At 40.7% G+C, this 16,219-nt stretch overlaps 1 protein-coding gene and 1 pseudogene across 3 annotated transcripts in view; one reads left to right on the forward strand and one right to left on the reverse strand.

The window, feature by feature from the left end:
* Positions 1 to 65: 65 nt before the first annotated feature.
* On the reverse strand, positions 66 to 4,951 carry LOC135548768 (26S proteasome non-ATPase regulatory subunit 7-like; annotated as a pseudogene).
* A 2,236-nt stretch (positions 4,952 to 7,187) lies between these two features.
* Positions 7,188 to 16,219, forward strand: part of LOC135548777 (nuclear factor of activated T-cells 5-like) — a 55,181-nt gene continuing 46,149 nt past the window's right edge. For 2 of the 3 annotated variants that reach the window (XM_064978692.1, XM_064978702.1), the window contains exon 1: positions 7,427 to 7,515. Coding sequence is in view for 1 of the 3 variants with exons in the window: in XM_064978684.1 (XP_064834756.1) it covers positions 7,443 to 7,515 (73 nt within the window). In the remaining 2 variants the exon portion in view is untranslated. Of the gene's footprint in view, positions 7,516 to 16,219 lie in introns of all 3 variants that reach the window. The other variant, XM_064978684.1, reaches the window with a different exon arrangement.

The raw sequence follows: 16,219 nt of genomic DNA on the forward strand, positions 1-16,219 counted from the left end.
ACACTCTGTCAGAAATACACATATGTATGGTTACTATGGTAACATGTTAGGAGACAACAATGAGAGAAGGATAAAGATAATTCCAATGTTGTTGTATTAGTAATATGTTTGTTGTGAAATTAATAAAAATGGTTGAAACATTAACCAAATGAGCTGCATAAGAATAAAAAACAATAAGACTTATGTGGAGTAGATAACCAAATAGCCAATTCTCTTCCTCTTTGAATCCATTAAAAAAAGATTGTTCTCGCCACCTGTCAGACACTAAGAAAAAAAAGCCGTAGTCCGAAATGAGCATTGCTTCATTTCTTATCCTTCTTATCTTTCTTAGTGTCTCCCTTCTCTTTTTCCTTGTCCTCTTTCTTCTCTTTCTTGCTGTCATCTTTTTCCTGGCCTTCCTTCTTCTCTGCATCTCGGTTGGCGATCTTGTTGTTGATGAGGTTGTGAAGAGCAACCACGGAGCGGATGAGTGAAGCCAGGTAAACCACCAGCATCTGGTCATTGGTCTTGAGGTAAAATGCCTTGATGAACTCTTGAAGGTTGACGTCAGGCAGCAGGTTAAAGACATCCTGCAGCTGGTAGATGATCTGGTGGTTGATGGGCAGCTTACCTGCGGCAACTTTGTCCAAATACCCTTTGATATCCACTAACTTGCAGTTGAGGCCCTTTAGGCCTTGCACCTGGTTGGTGATGCGTTGAGACAGGGTGCCAACTGTTGTGTCCTTGATGTCTCTGGATGGAGATACAAATCATTTTATTTTAGAAACTTGCATGTTTTAAGTTACCCTGTTTCCCTTTTTGGTGGCAAAACTGGCCTTACATTTATGGTATGAATCAGACTTGGGTTCAAATACTAGTTCAAATTTTTCAGTTACTTTCACATACATTTAAAGTACAGTCAAGGCAAAAGTTTGGACACACCTACTCATTCAAGGGTTTTTCTTTATTTGTACTATTTTCTACATTGTAGAATAATAGTGAAGACATCAAAACAATACAATCACACATGAAATCAAGTAGTAACTTATATTTTGATTTGTTTAGAAATATATATTTAAGATTCTTCAAAGTAGCCTTGATGACAATGTTGCACACTCATCGTATACTCTCAACTAGCTTCACCTGGAATGCTTTTCCAATAGTCTTGAAGGAGTTCCCACATATGCTGAGCACTTGTCGGCTGTTTTTCCTTAACTCTGTGGTCCAACTCAAGTCGGGTGATTGTGGAGGCCAGGTCATCTGATGCAGTACTCCATTACTCTCCTTCTTGCTCAAATAGCCCTTACACAGCCTGGAGGTGTGTTTGGGGTCATTGTCCTATTGAAAAACAAATGATAGTCCCACTAAGCGCAAACAAGATGGGATGGCGTATTGCTGCAGAATGCTGTGGAAGCCATGCTGGTTAAGTGTGCCTTGAATTCTAAATAAATCACTGACCGTGTCACCAGCAAAGCACCCCCACACTATCACACCTCCTCCATGCTTCACTTGAGAACCACACGTGCGGAGATCATCCGTTCACCTACTCTGCATCTCACAAAGACACGGAGGTTGGAACCAAAAATCTTACATTTCGACTCATCAGACCAAAGGACATATTTCCACCAGTCTAAATGTCCATTGCTTGTGTTTCTTGGCCCAAGCAAGTCTCATCTTATTGGTGTCTTTTATTAGTGGTTTCTTCACAGAAATTCAAACAGGAAGGCCTAATTCACGCAGTCTCCTCTTAACAGTTGATGTTGAGATGTGTCTGTTACTTGAACTCTGTGAAGCATTTATTTGGGCTACAAAGGCTGGTAACTCTAATGAACTTATCCTCTGCAGTACAATTAACTCTGGGTCTTACTTTCCTGTGGTGGTCCTCATGAGAGCCCATTTCATCATTGCGCTCAATGTTTTTTTTGACTGAACTTGAAGAAACATTCTTGAAATTGTTTGCATTGACTGACCTACATGTCTTAAAGTAATAATGCGGTTGTTTCTCTTTGCTTATTTGAGCTGTTCTTGACATGATATGGACTTGGTCTTTTACCAAATAGGGCTATCTTCTGTATACCACCCCTACCTTTTCACAACACAACTGATAGCCTCAAAACACATTAAGAAAATATATTCCACAAATTAGGTGACTGGTACTATATGTATTCAGAAACATTTTACTTGGAAAGTAGTTGAATATTTTAGTGTACACTGAAAAAAAATATAACCGCAACATGTAAAGTGTTGCTCCCATGTTTCATGAGCTGATGTCAACATTGTGAACAGAGTGCCCTACGGTGGTGGTGGGGTTATGGTATGGGCAGGCATAAGCTACAGACAATGAACACAATTGCATTTTATCGATGGCAATTTCAATGCAAAGAGATACCGTGTCGAGATCCTTAGGCCCACTGTCGTGCCATTAATCCACCGCCATCATGTTTCAGCATGATAATGCACGGCCACATGTCTCAAGGATCTGTACATAATCCGGGAAGCAGAAAATGTCCCAGTTCTTCCATGGCCTGCATACTCACCAGACATGTCACCCATTGAGCCCGTTTGCGATGCTCTGGATCAACATGTACAACAGCATGTTCCAGTTCCCGCCAATAACCAGCAAATTCCCTGGAGGAATGGGAAAACATTCTACAGGCCACAATCAACAGCCTGATAAACACTATGCAAAGGAGATGTGTCGCTCTGCATGAGGCAAATGGTGGTCACACCAGATACTGACTGGCGTTCTGATCCATGCCCCTATTTTTTATTTCATTTTTTAAAGGTATCTGTGGCTAACAGGCTAACAGATGCATATCTGCATTCCTAGTCATGTGAAATCCATAAATGTATTTAAATTGACTGATTTCCTTATATGAACTTTAACTCAGTAAAGTCTTTGAAATTGTTGTATGTTGCATTTATATTTTTGTCCAGCATATTTAGAAATATACTTGCATTGAAAACACTCAAATACACACCCATGCACTTAACCCAGATATTTGAAAATAGTATTTGAAAATGGTTTCAAAATGACTTTTAAAATGTTGTATTTTATTTTGACAAATAAACATTCAAATACTCAAATAAAAGTACTTGTTTTGGGCTGTGTATTTGAAAATACTCCGAGAATAAAAGTATTTTAAATACCAGATAATCAAATATACATGTATTTGAACCCAGGTCTGGTATGAAAAAATATGAGCAATAATACACGAACAGTAATTTACATATTGAACTTCAAGACCAATGACAAGAACAAACACATTGACCACATGCATGGGCCCAGTCTTACCGGAGTAAATGCTCCACGCCCACTTCCTCTGCTTCTTCAGCACCAATCTCACTGGTGACATGTTCAAAGGTCTTGGATGTGGGAGTGCCATCCTAAAAACAAAAGGAATGTTACAACCATTAGACCGTCTCAAGCAAATGTGCAGGTTTTCCTCAACATTAAAGCTCAAAAGGCATCTGTTGCTCCACAACCCTTAACTTAGATTTGTACAGTGACATTCTTTCTAATCCTACAATTTTTTGAGTACACTAAGTGGTTGATGCAAGACTGACATGCAGCATAAACCTTTGTTGCAGAGGTAATAGTAGAGAATTGTAGTTCCACTATTACATTCATTCAATAATTCCACTGATAAAAACATACATCATGCACTTCCTCCACAGATATGTAGGCCTCCGTTGGTAGACCCAGATCTTTCGGTTTCACGTCAATGATGACTAAAACCTATAAACGACCCCAAAAAATACAATTAAAATCTTTGTACCATAGTATGTTTACTCATATCAGTGACATCAGTAGTAAAAAGTAATTACTAAGTAAGAAAATTACATAAATGATTATGTTGTACTTATACTTACAGAATTGGTACAATATTGCTTCACGAGTTCATTGATGGCAATGTCATTCTTGTGTAGTTTGGGTCCTGTGTGATACCAACCAACTATTCTTTCTCTTGCTGAAACACAATGGGAATACATGTTTAATCTCCAAATCACATTAACAAGTAAATCATAGTGTTGTTAAAATGCATACGAATTCACAAAGAACTCATCTTACCATTGACTTTCTTGAACATGTTGTACATGTTCTCCAAATAGTCATGGTCCAGGAACCACACAGAATCATCCTTGTCATCCTCGTCAAATGGCACTGGAAGAGGGGGGGGGGGGGGGTCAGCCAGATCAACAAGAAACCAGAGTGTAATCAAAGAATGGACCGTGGTTGTAAAAATAGGTAACGTTAGGAAACACCTGCAAAGCTGTTGGACACATCAAGAACCTTCTTATGCCATGAGCCGAGCAGTACACCCACAACCCTCTTCTGACTTCCAACTTTACCGATTCTGATCAAATACAGCATGAGAGTAGGCTGTTCGCTACAGACACAGAGTTTCTGAACTGTCTTTGCTACAGACATGTGACAGCATTATCCCTGACAAGAGAGCGCGGATGGAGCTAACGCGTTATAAGCTGGTTAACGTTAGCTAGCTACAATAGCTAGTAAAGTGCATAAAACGATGCACTAACCGTAGAGGAAACCTGCCATGTGTAATATGACAACTTGTGTATTTAGCTAGCTTCTAGCTATACTGGATAGCATTAGGTGAACCATAGCCTTCTGGGGTGAATCAGCTAGTTAGCTAACGTTAGCTTGGTTGCTCTAGGTTAATTTACTGTCGCTAGCTAGTCGCTAACGTTAGTTAGTTAGCTGGCTAAACTTTACTGTTATTTGGGAAACAACAATAAGTCCACATTTTTTTAACAATCATCAACAACTGTCGAGCTCATTCGAATCATTTACCTGTTAAAATGATCCACCACACTCAGGAGCACCACAAGGGATGGACAATCACTTTTTCAACAGCCAACTCCGGCATGTTTATGTGAGAATTAAATTCAATAGAGAACCACAACCACCGTCAGTGCTCCACAATCCCACAATCCTTCGCGTAGGGTCAAGTGGCCAAAGAGCCGAAGGGGATCGATTTGTCAAAACTGCGCAAAAAATGCTCCATTGGGTTGTAACGTGCATTTTGCATTCATTTGAATACTCTATCAAAAACATTTTTAGGCGGGCGAAATATCTCAATTTGACATGCTATTTTTTTTTACCCAAATGCGTTGAGAATATACGTTGTACAGATTCACCAGGGTAGCCTAGTGGTTAGAGCTTTGGACTAGTAAGCGAAAGGTTGCAAGTTCGAATCCCCGAGCTGACAGTGTACAAGTCTGTCGTTCTGCCCCTGAACAGGCAGTTAACCCACTGTTCCTAGGCCGTCATTGAAAATAAGAATTTGTTCTTAACCGACTTGCCTTGTAAAATAAAGGTAAAAATGTAATGTTCACTTTTTTTTAGTATGGATTCCTCCATGGGTTGGGCTGTCCCTGCTTTTAACACTAGAGGGCTGTAAACGCATAAATAATAACTCTTACCCACGTCCCCTCCTGTCATAGTTTGATTCTAGCATGAAAGTGCTTTTGAATTTAGACATTTTACCTATTTTCAATGTTGCTCATGATGGCAATACAGACAGATCTTGGTGGGCAAATCAATCAATAAATTGTATCCTAATTTATTTCCCATCGTTTATAGCTGTAGCTCTTAGAGTTGGTGCTTCACTTTATACTGAACTCTCTTCTCGCGTTTCTTTAGAGTAAATAATAATCCGCCTTTGGTAACTTCATTACCCTCATGCTCATCCAAGGTTAGAAGTAGTTGCCACATGATGTGTGCATGACATGCTTCACCCTGGGTGTGTTATCTAACGGTACATAATATTTCGAATTTTGGTTGTGTGGTATTTTCTACAAAGGTTGATGAGGCTTCTTGTGATTTTGGAGTTAGGGTAGTGCCTTTATACAGTAATAATGAGCAGTTTATAAACTACTTATAACCCTCGTTATAAATCCTTAGGTTGTTGGGTTGCTACAAGCTGGGCAGGGAGCTATTTTATTGCAGGCCTACTGTCTATTTTACTTCAAATGTAGCCTACCGGTAAAAAAAAATGATGATTAACTGTTTCTTGTGTCCACCATAGGAGGCAAATTAAGACATTACCACTGAACAGAAAGTATTTGGAAGGGTGGTCAGAGAGGCCTGATGATCATCAAAATCAGGGGGTAACTAAAGGCATTAAATCCCAAGGACAGGGTCATAAACACTAAGGCCACAGGTTGTTTGAAGTTTATTTTTCAATGTTCCTTTCTTTTTATAGAAAGAGTAATGAATGAACTTGTGAATTTGAAACAACTGATGAAACATTAACTCAATGCACTGAGAAAGTGATGATCAAATACACATTTAGACCATGGCATGTGAATGGCTATTTTAGGAGGCACGTGGTGAGTGCAGTGGTGCATTGTTCGGAATGTGCCCGTAAGTAAGCATTTAACTGTAAAATCTGCACCTATTGTACTTGGCGCATGCAACCAATACAATTTCATTTGATGTCCAATGATGTTGGGATTTGATCTGGCAGAAGTCAGGATAGAGTACTTTAATGCCTATCTGCAAACCTGCAAACTTTCTAAAGGGTACATATGACATGAATAACGAAAAATTCTCACATACCTCACAAGATCTACAGTATGGTGCAGTACACCCATTGTTATAGTCATGCCCCAATCAACAAATTGGTTTCTGCAATTACCTTGCTGCTGTGTTAACTTTGCTCTTGGCCATTGTTAGGATTTATAAGCATATCATTATTCATTCCACTCAAGAAGCTCATTGTGTTTTATATATATATATATATATATATATATTTTTTTTAAAGTCTGTATATCTATTTAAACTTGTGAAAGTTATAGGAGTTGCAGTGTCACAGTCTTTGTTAACTAATTTAATATCATATATGACATAACACGTCAGAAGTGGCCAATGTGATGAGTGGATGCACCTGCATGACTTATAGCCACTAGGCCCGAAAGAAAGAAAAGCTGTGACCAATCTCATCATGACCATTTGCTTGTGCATTATCCTAGAACTACATTACAATTAGGGTGAGATTACCAAATGCAAGAATGAAAATTATTCGATTTACTTTTCCCTTATTTGTGTAGGTTTAGTGCTTTTACACGTTCAATTATGCAAATTTCACACTAGTTGTAGGCCTACAATCATGTGACAGATTATTGTCCAGTGGCTACTGTTTTATCAGGGCTGACGGGTTTGCGTCATGGGTGGGCGGGGCTGTACAGAAAATAGACGAACTGAACATATTTGACAAATACTAATGTAAAGGAGGCAGAAAGAAGCGTGTTACACAGGCTAATAACGACTGGTTCAAGATATACATAGCCTATATGTCAAATAGCGTTTTGTTTGGTATCAGTATATTTATTTCCCATTAATTCGGTGTCAGAGAAATATTTATTTCTAGTTTGCTAGCTCAACGACGGTCATATCTGAGGGGGTCCGATTTCCCCTCTTCTTCAGATGCATTACGATGCCCTCTGATTTTATATCCCTACTCAGCGCGGATCTCGACTTGAATTCCCCCAAATCCCTATATTCCAAAGGTAATACATCTATTTTATGTTAAGCAGAGACTGTCCTATTTTCTTGTTTGTGTTGTTTTGGTTCTGTTCGTGGATATACGCTGTTGTTATTCTCGTACATGTGTGTTGAGAGCGCTGCCCTGTTTTTTTACTGCACGGGTCGGCGTGAACGCCAGCGCACCGTGTCGCTTTGGCATTGCATCTAAACCGTGGCTATATAGCTGCTGCCGCGTTCAGAACAACTGGGAAATCGGAACTATCCGACTTACAATGCATTTAAGTAAACTGGGAACTCGGGGAAAAAAAGAGCTCCGGCTGGGAAAAATCGGTTTGAACGGTTATCCAATATGGAATTCCAAGTTGGAAATCGGAAACGCATCTTCCTAGCGCGCCGACTTTTCCGACCTGAAGATCACTGACGTCATGATTTGACCTCGTTTTTTCCAAGTTCCCAGTTGTCTTGAAAGCACCATCAAGTGATCCGTTTTGTATGAGAGCCATGTGTAGATTATATAAGAAAACAGAAAGTTGCATCTTAATTATAGGCTAGTCTTATGAATGTAAGACATTTTAAGATTTTGATACCATTCAATGTACCTTTATATGATATACAGACTGGTATCTGATAATGGACCAAAATCTGCTTACCTTGATGCAATGTCAACATGTTACTCTTGTTCGTCACAAGTCATCTAGGCTATTTATTCAGCTGGTAAATGATTACACTAACTATTTCATTTTTATTTTCCATGTAATTATGGTAATTAAACTATTTGTTTTTATGGTCCCATACCCTACACATATTTTAGGTGCTGTCATGAGTGTGAGAGGATAAAGGCTGCCTCATTGATGTCACAACACAAAAATAGTTAATTCCTGATACCCTATGTTGAAAGCATATTCATGCATTCAGTGGAAGTGTTTACCAACACTGCCATGCATTCAGTGGAAGTGTTTACCAACACTGCCATGCATTCAGTGGAAGTATTTACCAACACTGCCATGCATTCAGTGGAAGTGTTTACCAACACTGCCATGCATTCAGTGGAAGTGTTTACCAACACTGCCATGCATTCAGTGGAAGTGTTTACCAACACTATGCCAGCAGTAATTGCAATATTTAATGTTTAAACAAACACACTCATCACTCAGATGGTGATTTAAAAAAAGAGGCAGATACTAGAGTACAATATAGGCCTAGGCCCTATTTTTATGGTGTAGTTGTAGGTCTAAATAGATTATATTCACCATGGCCTAGTCCCACTGAACAACAACCAAGGGGGAGTGCGCTGGTTGTCTGAACAGTTTTCATATATTTTGGCAATATGTCTCAATACAGCACTTCAACAACATATCTATAAGCCCTTTGACGAACAATGGTATTAATGACCAATGTCACAGTAAAAGTTCATTGTGAAACAAACAGCCCATGGACTTAGGCTAACCTATGACTCTTTTTTTTACTCCCTCAAATCCCCTACAAAGTGGAAAATGCAGTCTTTATTAAAATCAGAACTTTTTTTGTAACCCATTCCAGAAAACATGTTTTTAATTTCCTGAGTATACTGGAGAGATATACAGTGCCTTGCGAAAGTATTCGGCCCCCTTGAACTTTGTGACCTTTTGCCACATTTCAGGCTTCAAACATAAAGATATAAAACTGTATTTTTTTGTGAAGAATCAACAACAAGTGGGACACAATCATGAAGTGGTCACAAAAAAATACAGTTTTATATCTTTATGTTTGAAGCCTGAAATGTGGCAAAAGGTCGCAAAGTTCAAGGGGGCCGAATACTTTCGCAAGGCACTGTATATTCTGTTTGTAAATATACACACGTCTTTGGTTCCTAGTACAGGACCCCAGTAATCTCTGTGCAATTTAGTCTGAGAGAAATTCAACTTTTATCCTGGTATCTTTTATCAAACCCCTAATTACTATACATTTACCAGCATTTTCATGCAGTAAGTCCCGAGGGTCCGTGTGAATATTCAACTTCAATCGCACTGTTAGGCAAGTAGGGACTCTGCGGGTGTAGTGTTGCACCTGAGTCTTGAGTTCCTTAGCATTTTAGAGGACTCTTCAGTCTTCATTGCCTACTTTCAAAGACAGATACTGTATAACTTAAGCTGTATGTTCCCTCAACTGAGAAAGGGGAAAAACAGTGTGTATGATTTTCTGATGTCTTTGGTATGTTTGTGGTTTGCTGAAGGTATCCATAAGACTTTGACTGTGGTTTTCAACTGAATTCGCAATAATCTGGGTAACCTGAAGTATAAAGAGCTGTATTGACTTTCTGTTAGGTGCTGAAGTAGAGAAGTGGGTGTGTCTGACCGTGCTGTGCATTGCTGTTAATCCTCTACCTGGCTGGCTGCTGGCAGTGACCACACAGAGGCTGCATGCCCAGAGTAATCTCTGTACAAACGATCAGATTGTATCTGTGGCTCAGATTTGCTGAGAGTAGCCTAAATATCATAGGCCCAGCAGTGTTGGAGAGGTGGCAGACTGAATCCCAGAGGGGGTCAAAGAGCCACCCTTAATTTGTGTGGTTTAAAGCCAGTGGAGTGAAAAAATGACTTCATCATCCTCTTGACTAATGTCAGGGAGTTGCTCATAAATGGGTCAACATGAGTTGGCCTGATTTGAGGCAGTATTGGACTGCCCCATGTCAGAATATGCAAATGATTTGGCTAGGCCTAGTTTCTTCACTGAAAGTCTGCTTCTTGAGGAGCTAAAGATGGATATCATTACAGTAGGCTCACATGGCTATCTATTTTTTCTGTCACTACTTTTTTAAGGGTGGAATGAGTGACCGGGCATGTATGATTCTCTACGCTGGCAGGCCCTTTACATAATCGTAATCCAAAAGATGTTGTGCGGGCTTAGAGGACGTTTATCCACTTTTGTAATAAGAAGGGAAAGTAGAGAATTTGAGGAAGAGAGAGCATCCTCAAAAAAAATGTATATAACTAGGCAAGTCAGTTAAGAACAAATTCTTATTTAGAATGACGGCCTACCAGGGAACAGTGGGTTAACTGCCTTGTTCAGGGGCAGAACAACAGATTTTTACCTTGTCAGCTTGGGGATTTGATCCAGCAACCTTTCGGTTACTGGCCCATCTCCCGGTCACTCTTGTTCTTAACCACTAGGCTACCTGCCGATACCTTCCCAGAGACTTCCAGTCATTGAGCCAACGACTATCCTTTTAAAAGCACGTCTTGGCAGAAATATATATATTTTTTGCAGTTAAATTAATATCGGGGAGACACTGGGATCATAAAGCAGATGCTGCTGTCAGCCGAGGCATGGTGATAAGCATTACATAGACAGGACAGAGTGCAATGAACGTCCACCGTTCTGTTGACTCTCTTAACCTGATTTTTAGGCTATAAGTGGTAGTTTATTAAATCAATTGTCAAACACCTAAATACTTGTAGGTAGGTTACATCTATTACAATGTTATGTGGCAGGTATAAAACTGTACACGGACTTTTATGATGGATAAGCAACAAGCATTTCGCTACACTCGCATTAACACACACTGCCAACCATGTGTATGTGACCAATAAAATTAGATTTGATTTGGGTAAGGATTTTCATCCTTGTGTATTTTAGAGTGTTCTTTTCATGTTAAAGGATAGAAATATATGTGGATTGAAACATGCAATGTGTGAATGCAAAGTTTGCCTGCAGCTGAAGTTGAATCCAAAACATGAAACATTCACAGCGTACATGGAATTTGGAGCAGACAGCTGTTTCCCTCATGGCTGCGTGAGGTTGTGTCATCATACTGTACTTTTTTTTGCTGTCATTTATGGATCATATTGTGGTGTCCCCCTCTGGCTCAGAGAGAGTTCCGGGGCCTCTGGGAGCTCTCTAATGAGGCACGTGAATCACACTACACTGCAAACATGGCTGTGGAGATGGAGCCAAGCATATGGCCATGTCTCTGCTGTCTGAAAACATGGTAGAATGCCCTAGAGGTGAAACACTTCTATTTCTAGCACATCTCTCCTATTACATCTGTTTTTAGTCAGAATTCACATAGTCTATATGTAGATGTAGGGGCAGTGAGGGCTTAGGTTGCATTTAGTACATCTCAGTTGGGTTTTGTAATGTGATCCAGGTACAGTACCATAGACGTAAGAATATTTGAAACTATAGGATAAGGGTATACTTTGCTTGTCTTAGGGCTGGCAATTGCCACAGACCTTACAATATGATATCACAATACTTAGTTCTGATACGATAGAATCTTGATCATCTCAATACATATGTGTTGTGTTTTGATATTCCAAACATATTGCTCACTATATGTCTGCTGCAGAGAGAAGAGAGCATGATAACATTTTGTTTTGATCAGTCATGATAATAAAAGCTGAAAATATGTTGGCTCAATATTTTTCTAAAGAAGATTGAGGATATAGGATGAAAAATACTGGAGGTTTGGCGCAGGTACAGCCACTTGTGCTAGCAAATGCTACTTAGCAAAAAAAAATGTTTTTCAATTTTCTTTACCCCCATCACTAGAGTGCCTTGTCAAGTTGTAGAATTGTGACCATTTTGCAATGTGACAGGCATGTTAGGAGAAGGTGTAACTACCATTAGAAGTAAAATGGAATTGGTAGATTACAAGGCAAGATATTTGAAATGGCCAGCCACACAATGAAACCTTTACTCCTGAACACTTACTTCCCTGTTAAGTTAACTGGTCGGCCCAATTTACAAACCCTGTGGTTTTGGTAAGCTTAAGAGCTCAGGCCTAGAGAGACTGGTCCCTGTGTTAATGACTGTATTTCACAGTGATGCTTTCCATCAGTATTGGTGTCTTTGTCCTACCCTGGACCACAGATCTCCCTTTGGCAGAGGCCCTCTTTATCTCTACTAAACTGGCCCACCAGAGCCCATAGGGTCAATCATTAACCATCACAAGGGAGCGGCTGCTTTGTGTGTAAACCTGTGCTTGCGCTCAATTAATATTGACTCTGCTATGTTAAACAAACTTGGTGGCATGCGCTTAAAAATATTTGATTGCCTTGAATGCTAATATATTTATGATGATGAAAGACCAAAGACCTCAGAGGGACAACAAATGAAGCCAGTTTTTGATTAGATTCTTGATAATAATTTTACTTGTTTGACTTTCTCATCGGAACAATGAGACTACAATACCAATTTCCTCTCTCTTTTAAAACTGATGCACAAACATTCAGTCCCACACTCCTGTGCTTGAACTTCTACCTCAAATCTGCAGGCATGGCATACACAGAGAAAGGACGGATTAGTGAACTTTCTTTTTAACCTTTGGGATTATCATTGGTTTAGAGAGAAGCCAGAATCAGCTATCCCACTCTTTTTCTGCTCCACACAATTTAATTTTGCCTAATCACAGCAGTTGATGGTGTCAATTTCACACTACTACCCAGGCACACTTTTGAAACATGCCCTAAAGCCTTCCGATGAGGGTGTGCAGAGTTACGGCCTAGGTTCTATTTTCTCAGACATTTCCTTATTAAATAATCTCCTGGTTCAGTGGATGGTTGCTTGGGTTTTTATTCATGGTTTTGGAGGCTCGAAAGTTAATTTGTTTTGTGTTTCAAGAGGTATAAAAAGTTTTCCTCTCAAACATAATTTTGTGGGCCTCCCAGGTGGCACAGTGGTCTAAGGCCAATGCTGTGCCACCAGAGACTGGGTTCGAGCCCAGGCTCTGTCACAGCCAGCTGAGACCGGGGGGTCCATGGTGCGATGTACAATTGGCCTAGCGTCGTCTGGGTTAGGGAGGGTTTGGCCGGTAGGGATATCATTGTCTCATCGTGCACTAGCAACTCCTGTGGCGGGCCGGGCGCAGTGCATGCTAACCAGGTCGCTAGGTGCACGGTGTTTCCTCCGACACATTGGTGCGGCTGGCTTCCGGGTTGGATGCGCGCTGTGTTAAGAAGCAGTGCGGCTTTGTTGGGTTGTGTTTCGTAGGATGCATGGCTTTCGATCTTCGTCTCTCCCGAGCCCGTACGGAAGTTGTAGCGATGAGACAAGATAGTAACTACTAACAATTGGATACCACGAAATTGGGGAGAAAAAGGGGGGTAAAATTCAAAACAATTAAAAATGTAAAAACATAATTTTGCCAGAGACCAGGTTATAATACGCTGGGTATTATATGTCATGCAGTTAAGATTATGCCAGTTGGGGTGCTACAGGTACAAGGGCTGCAGAGGGCTGTTACAACGCCATCCGTGTCAGTGAGTTAGGCTGAGTTAGGATCCACAGTGGGTTAGTTAGGGGCAAGTGTAAGGTTTCTGCCAAAGTGGATGCTTGTCTCAATGTCTAGTTACATGCAGATAAATCCATTGGATTTGGTTTCCAAGAACCATCGTATGATTTAGTCTCTATAGGCACTGCTGCTTTAAGAACATTGTCATAACCTCGGCTAAATGTTTAATACTTTAGTATCATTCACATAGGAATAGTTGATATATCAATGAATGGATTGTTTTGTATCCAAAGACTATTTTTTTCATTTGCCCTTTACAGAGATATACCTACTTTAGGACTCTGACTGTAGGAGAGTCAAATTATAGTGTGGTCTGGACATCTTGAAATATGGCTGGTATTTTTCAGTCCCATTTCCGTCTCTAGGATTAGCTTAATCCAGAACTATTTTTAAGAGTCATGGTCATGTAAATCGCTGTGTACTTTAGGTAAAAGGAATGTTCAATGCCAATCTATGGCTTAGGCCCTTGTATTTGTTATCGGTGGGTCTGGGTCACTCTTTGTTGTGAATCCATCCAGTGGTTACCAAAATGCTTGGTTATTTCTGAGTAGCTCATTGTTTTTGTGCTTGTCTGGATATTGAAAGCTGTATGTCACCACCAACATGGAAGGAAATGGGTCGGCATCGCGTCCGCTGTGTTGACTTGGCTGAGAGTGGTGGTTCTTTCACTTGGTTCAAAGAGCCAATACAGATGACAGTTACGGGTGTAGGATCTTAATTTGACCTGTATTGTCGCAGCAAAATAGTCCTGCAACAGGATTTGAACGTTTAGTCCATAATGTTGCTTCATCGGTGGTTAGGTAATTAACTGGTCAAAATGAGGCTACATGAAACTATGTCTTGGGCCAATGTGTTTAACAGGTTCATAATGCTTTTTATGCTCTCAGAGTACAATGTTGTCAATGAACAAGAGCTGTCAGCACTAACTAGAGTTATTAAAGCAGTGTATGCATAAAAGTGAGACTTGTTTTGAGAAATACAATTTGAACGCACAGCCCACTCCCCCTCAACACATTAGCCTACTTCAAACCAGGCTGCACACGAAGGCTTCACTGATGGATCTTAAATCCACATTTTGCCATGACTTATTCCATGTTCATATGACACCTGAGTGAGAGTGAATATCAAAATCAATGAGGGTCCTGACCTCTAGGGGACCCTCATTGATTTTGATATTCACTCTCACTGGGAACATGCCTTGAGTCCCCAGTCACTAATTCATGACTAAAACAAGGTTTAGATTAGCTGGCGAGACTAATTTACCTAGCAAACTAAACTGTTAGCTGACATAGGCTTATTGACTGGCTGCCAGTAACTGACATAACGAGTAATACTTCCTTTTGGTTGGGGGTCCCATAGCGGCCGTGGGGCCCTCCCCCATAACTTCCTTTTAGAAACTCTCAGAGGTTAATGGTTAACACTAACCAAACCTCAGTAAAGAGGAGCAATTTGCATCAGGTCAAATCATTACCTCTTCCAGTATTTACTGTGATCTTGTTTAGGCTCTAACCATTCTATGCGTGAGCGGTTTAACCTCCTAGCACCCCTAGCAACAGTCACTGATAATAACATCAACACTTGTCATTTCACCTTGCAGTGGTTATCATCCTTCTTGTTCTCGTATCAAATTGACAGATTCATTTTTTAATTTTTAATTTTACCCCGTTTTTCTCCCCAATTTCGTGGTATCCAATTTTTTAGTAGCTACTATCTTGTCTCATCGCTACAACTCCCGTACGGGCTCAGGAGAGACAATGGTTGAAAGTCACGCGTCCTCCGATACCCAACCAAGCCGTACCTGGCAACCTTGGTTAGCGCTCACTGCACCCGGCCCGCCACAGGGGTCGCTGGTGCGCGATGAGACAAGAATATCCCTACCGGCCAACCCCTCCCTAACCCGGACGACGCTAGGCCAATTGTGCGTCGCCCCACGGAACTCCCGGTCGTGCAGGAAGAATGACACATCGGGCAGCAGGTAGCCTATCAGTTAGAGAGGCGAGCCAGCTACCGGCGGGTTGCCAGTTTGAATCCCGGGTCTGAAGGGGGGAAAATCTGGCTGAAAGTGAGCCAGGCAATTGGAGGGTTGCTAGTATCCCAGATGCCATTGCCTGCCGCTGTGCCCTTGAGCAAGGCAGTAAACTCCCCGTAACAACTGCTCCACGGGCGCCCAGTGTGGCAACCCCTGCTCCAACCTCTCCAACCTGTATGTGTCTTTTTGTGGGGTTGGGATAAAGCAGAAGTCACATTTCTTTTAGACATTCTGTACAATCAACAAAGTGATCATAATCTTGTGCCACATGATCTGCACGTACCCAAGTTCTAGCTTATCTTTGGAATCAGAACTTGGCACTATTTGATTTCTGCTACTGCCAGTAACTATAAGGAAATACATGTCAGCCTTAGGTAGGCCTATGCACTTAACAGCATAGTCTCTGACCAAATAGGGTCTTAAATTG

Source organism: Oncorhynchus masou, chromosome 1 (genome assembly GCF_036934945.1).
Source record: "Oncorhynchus masou masou isolate Uvic2021 chromosome 1, UVic_Omas_1.1, whole genome shotgun sequence".
Classification (NCBI taxonomy): domain Eukaryota; kingdom Metazoa; phylum Chordata; class Actinopteri; order Salmoniformes; family Salmonidae; genus Oncorhynchus; species Oncorhynchus masou.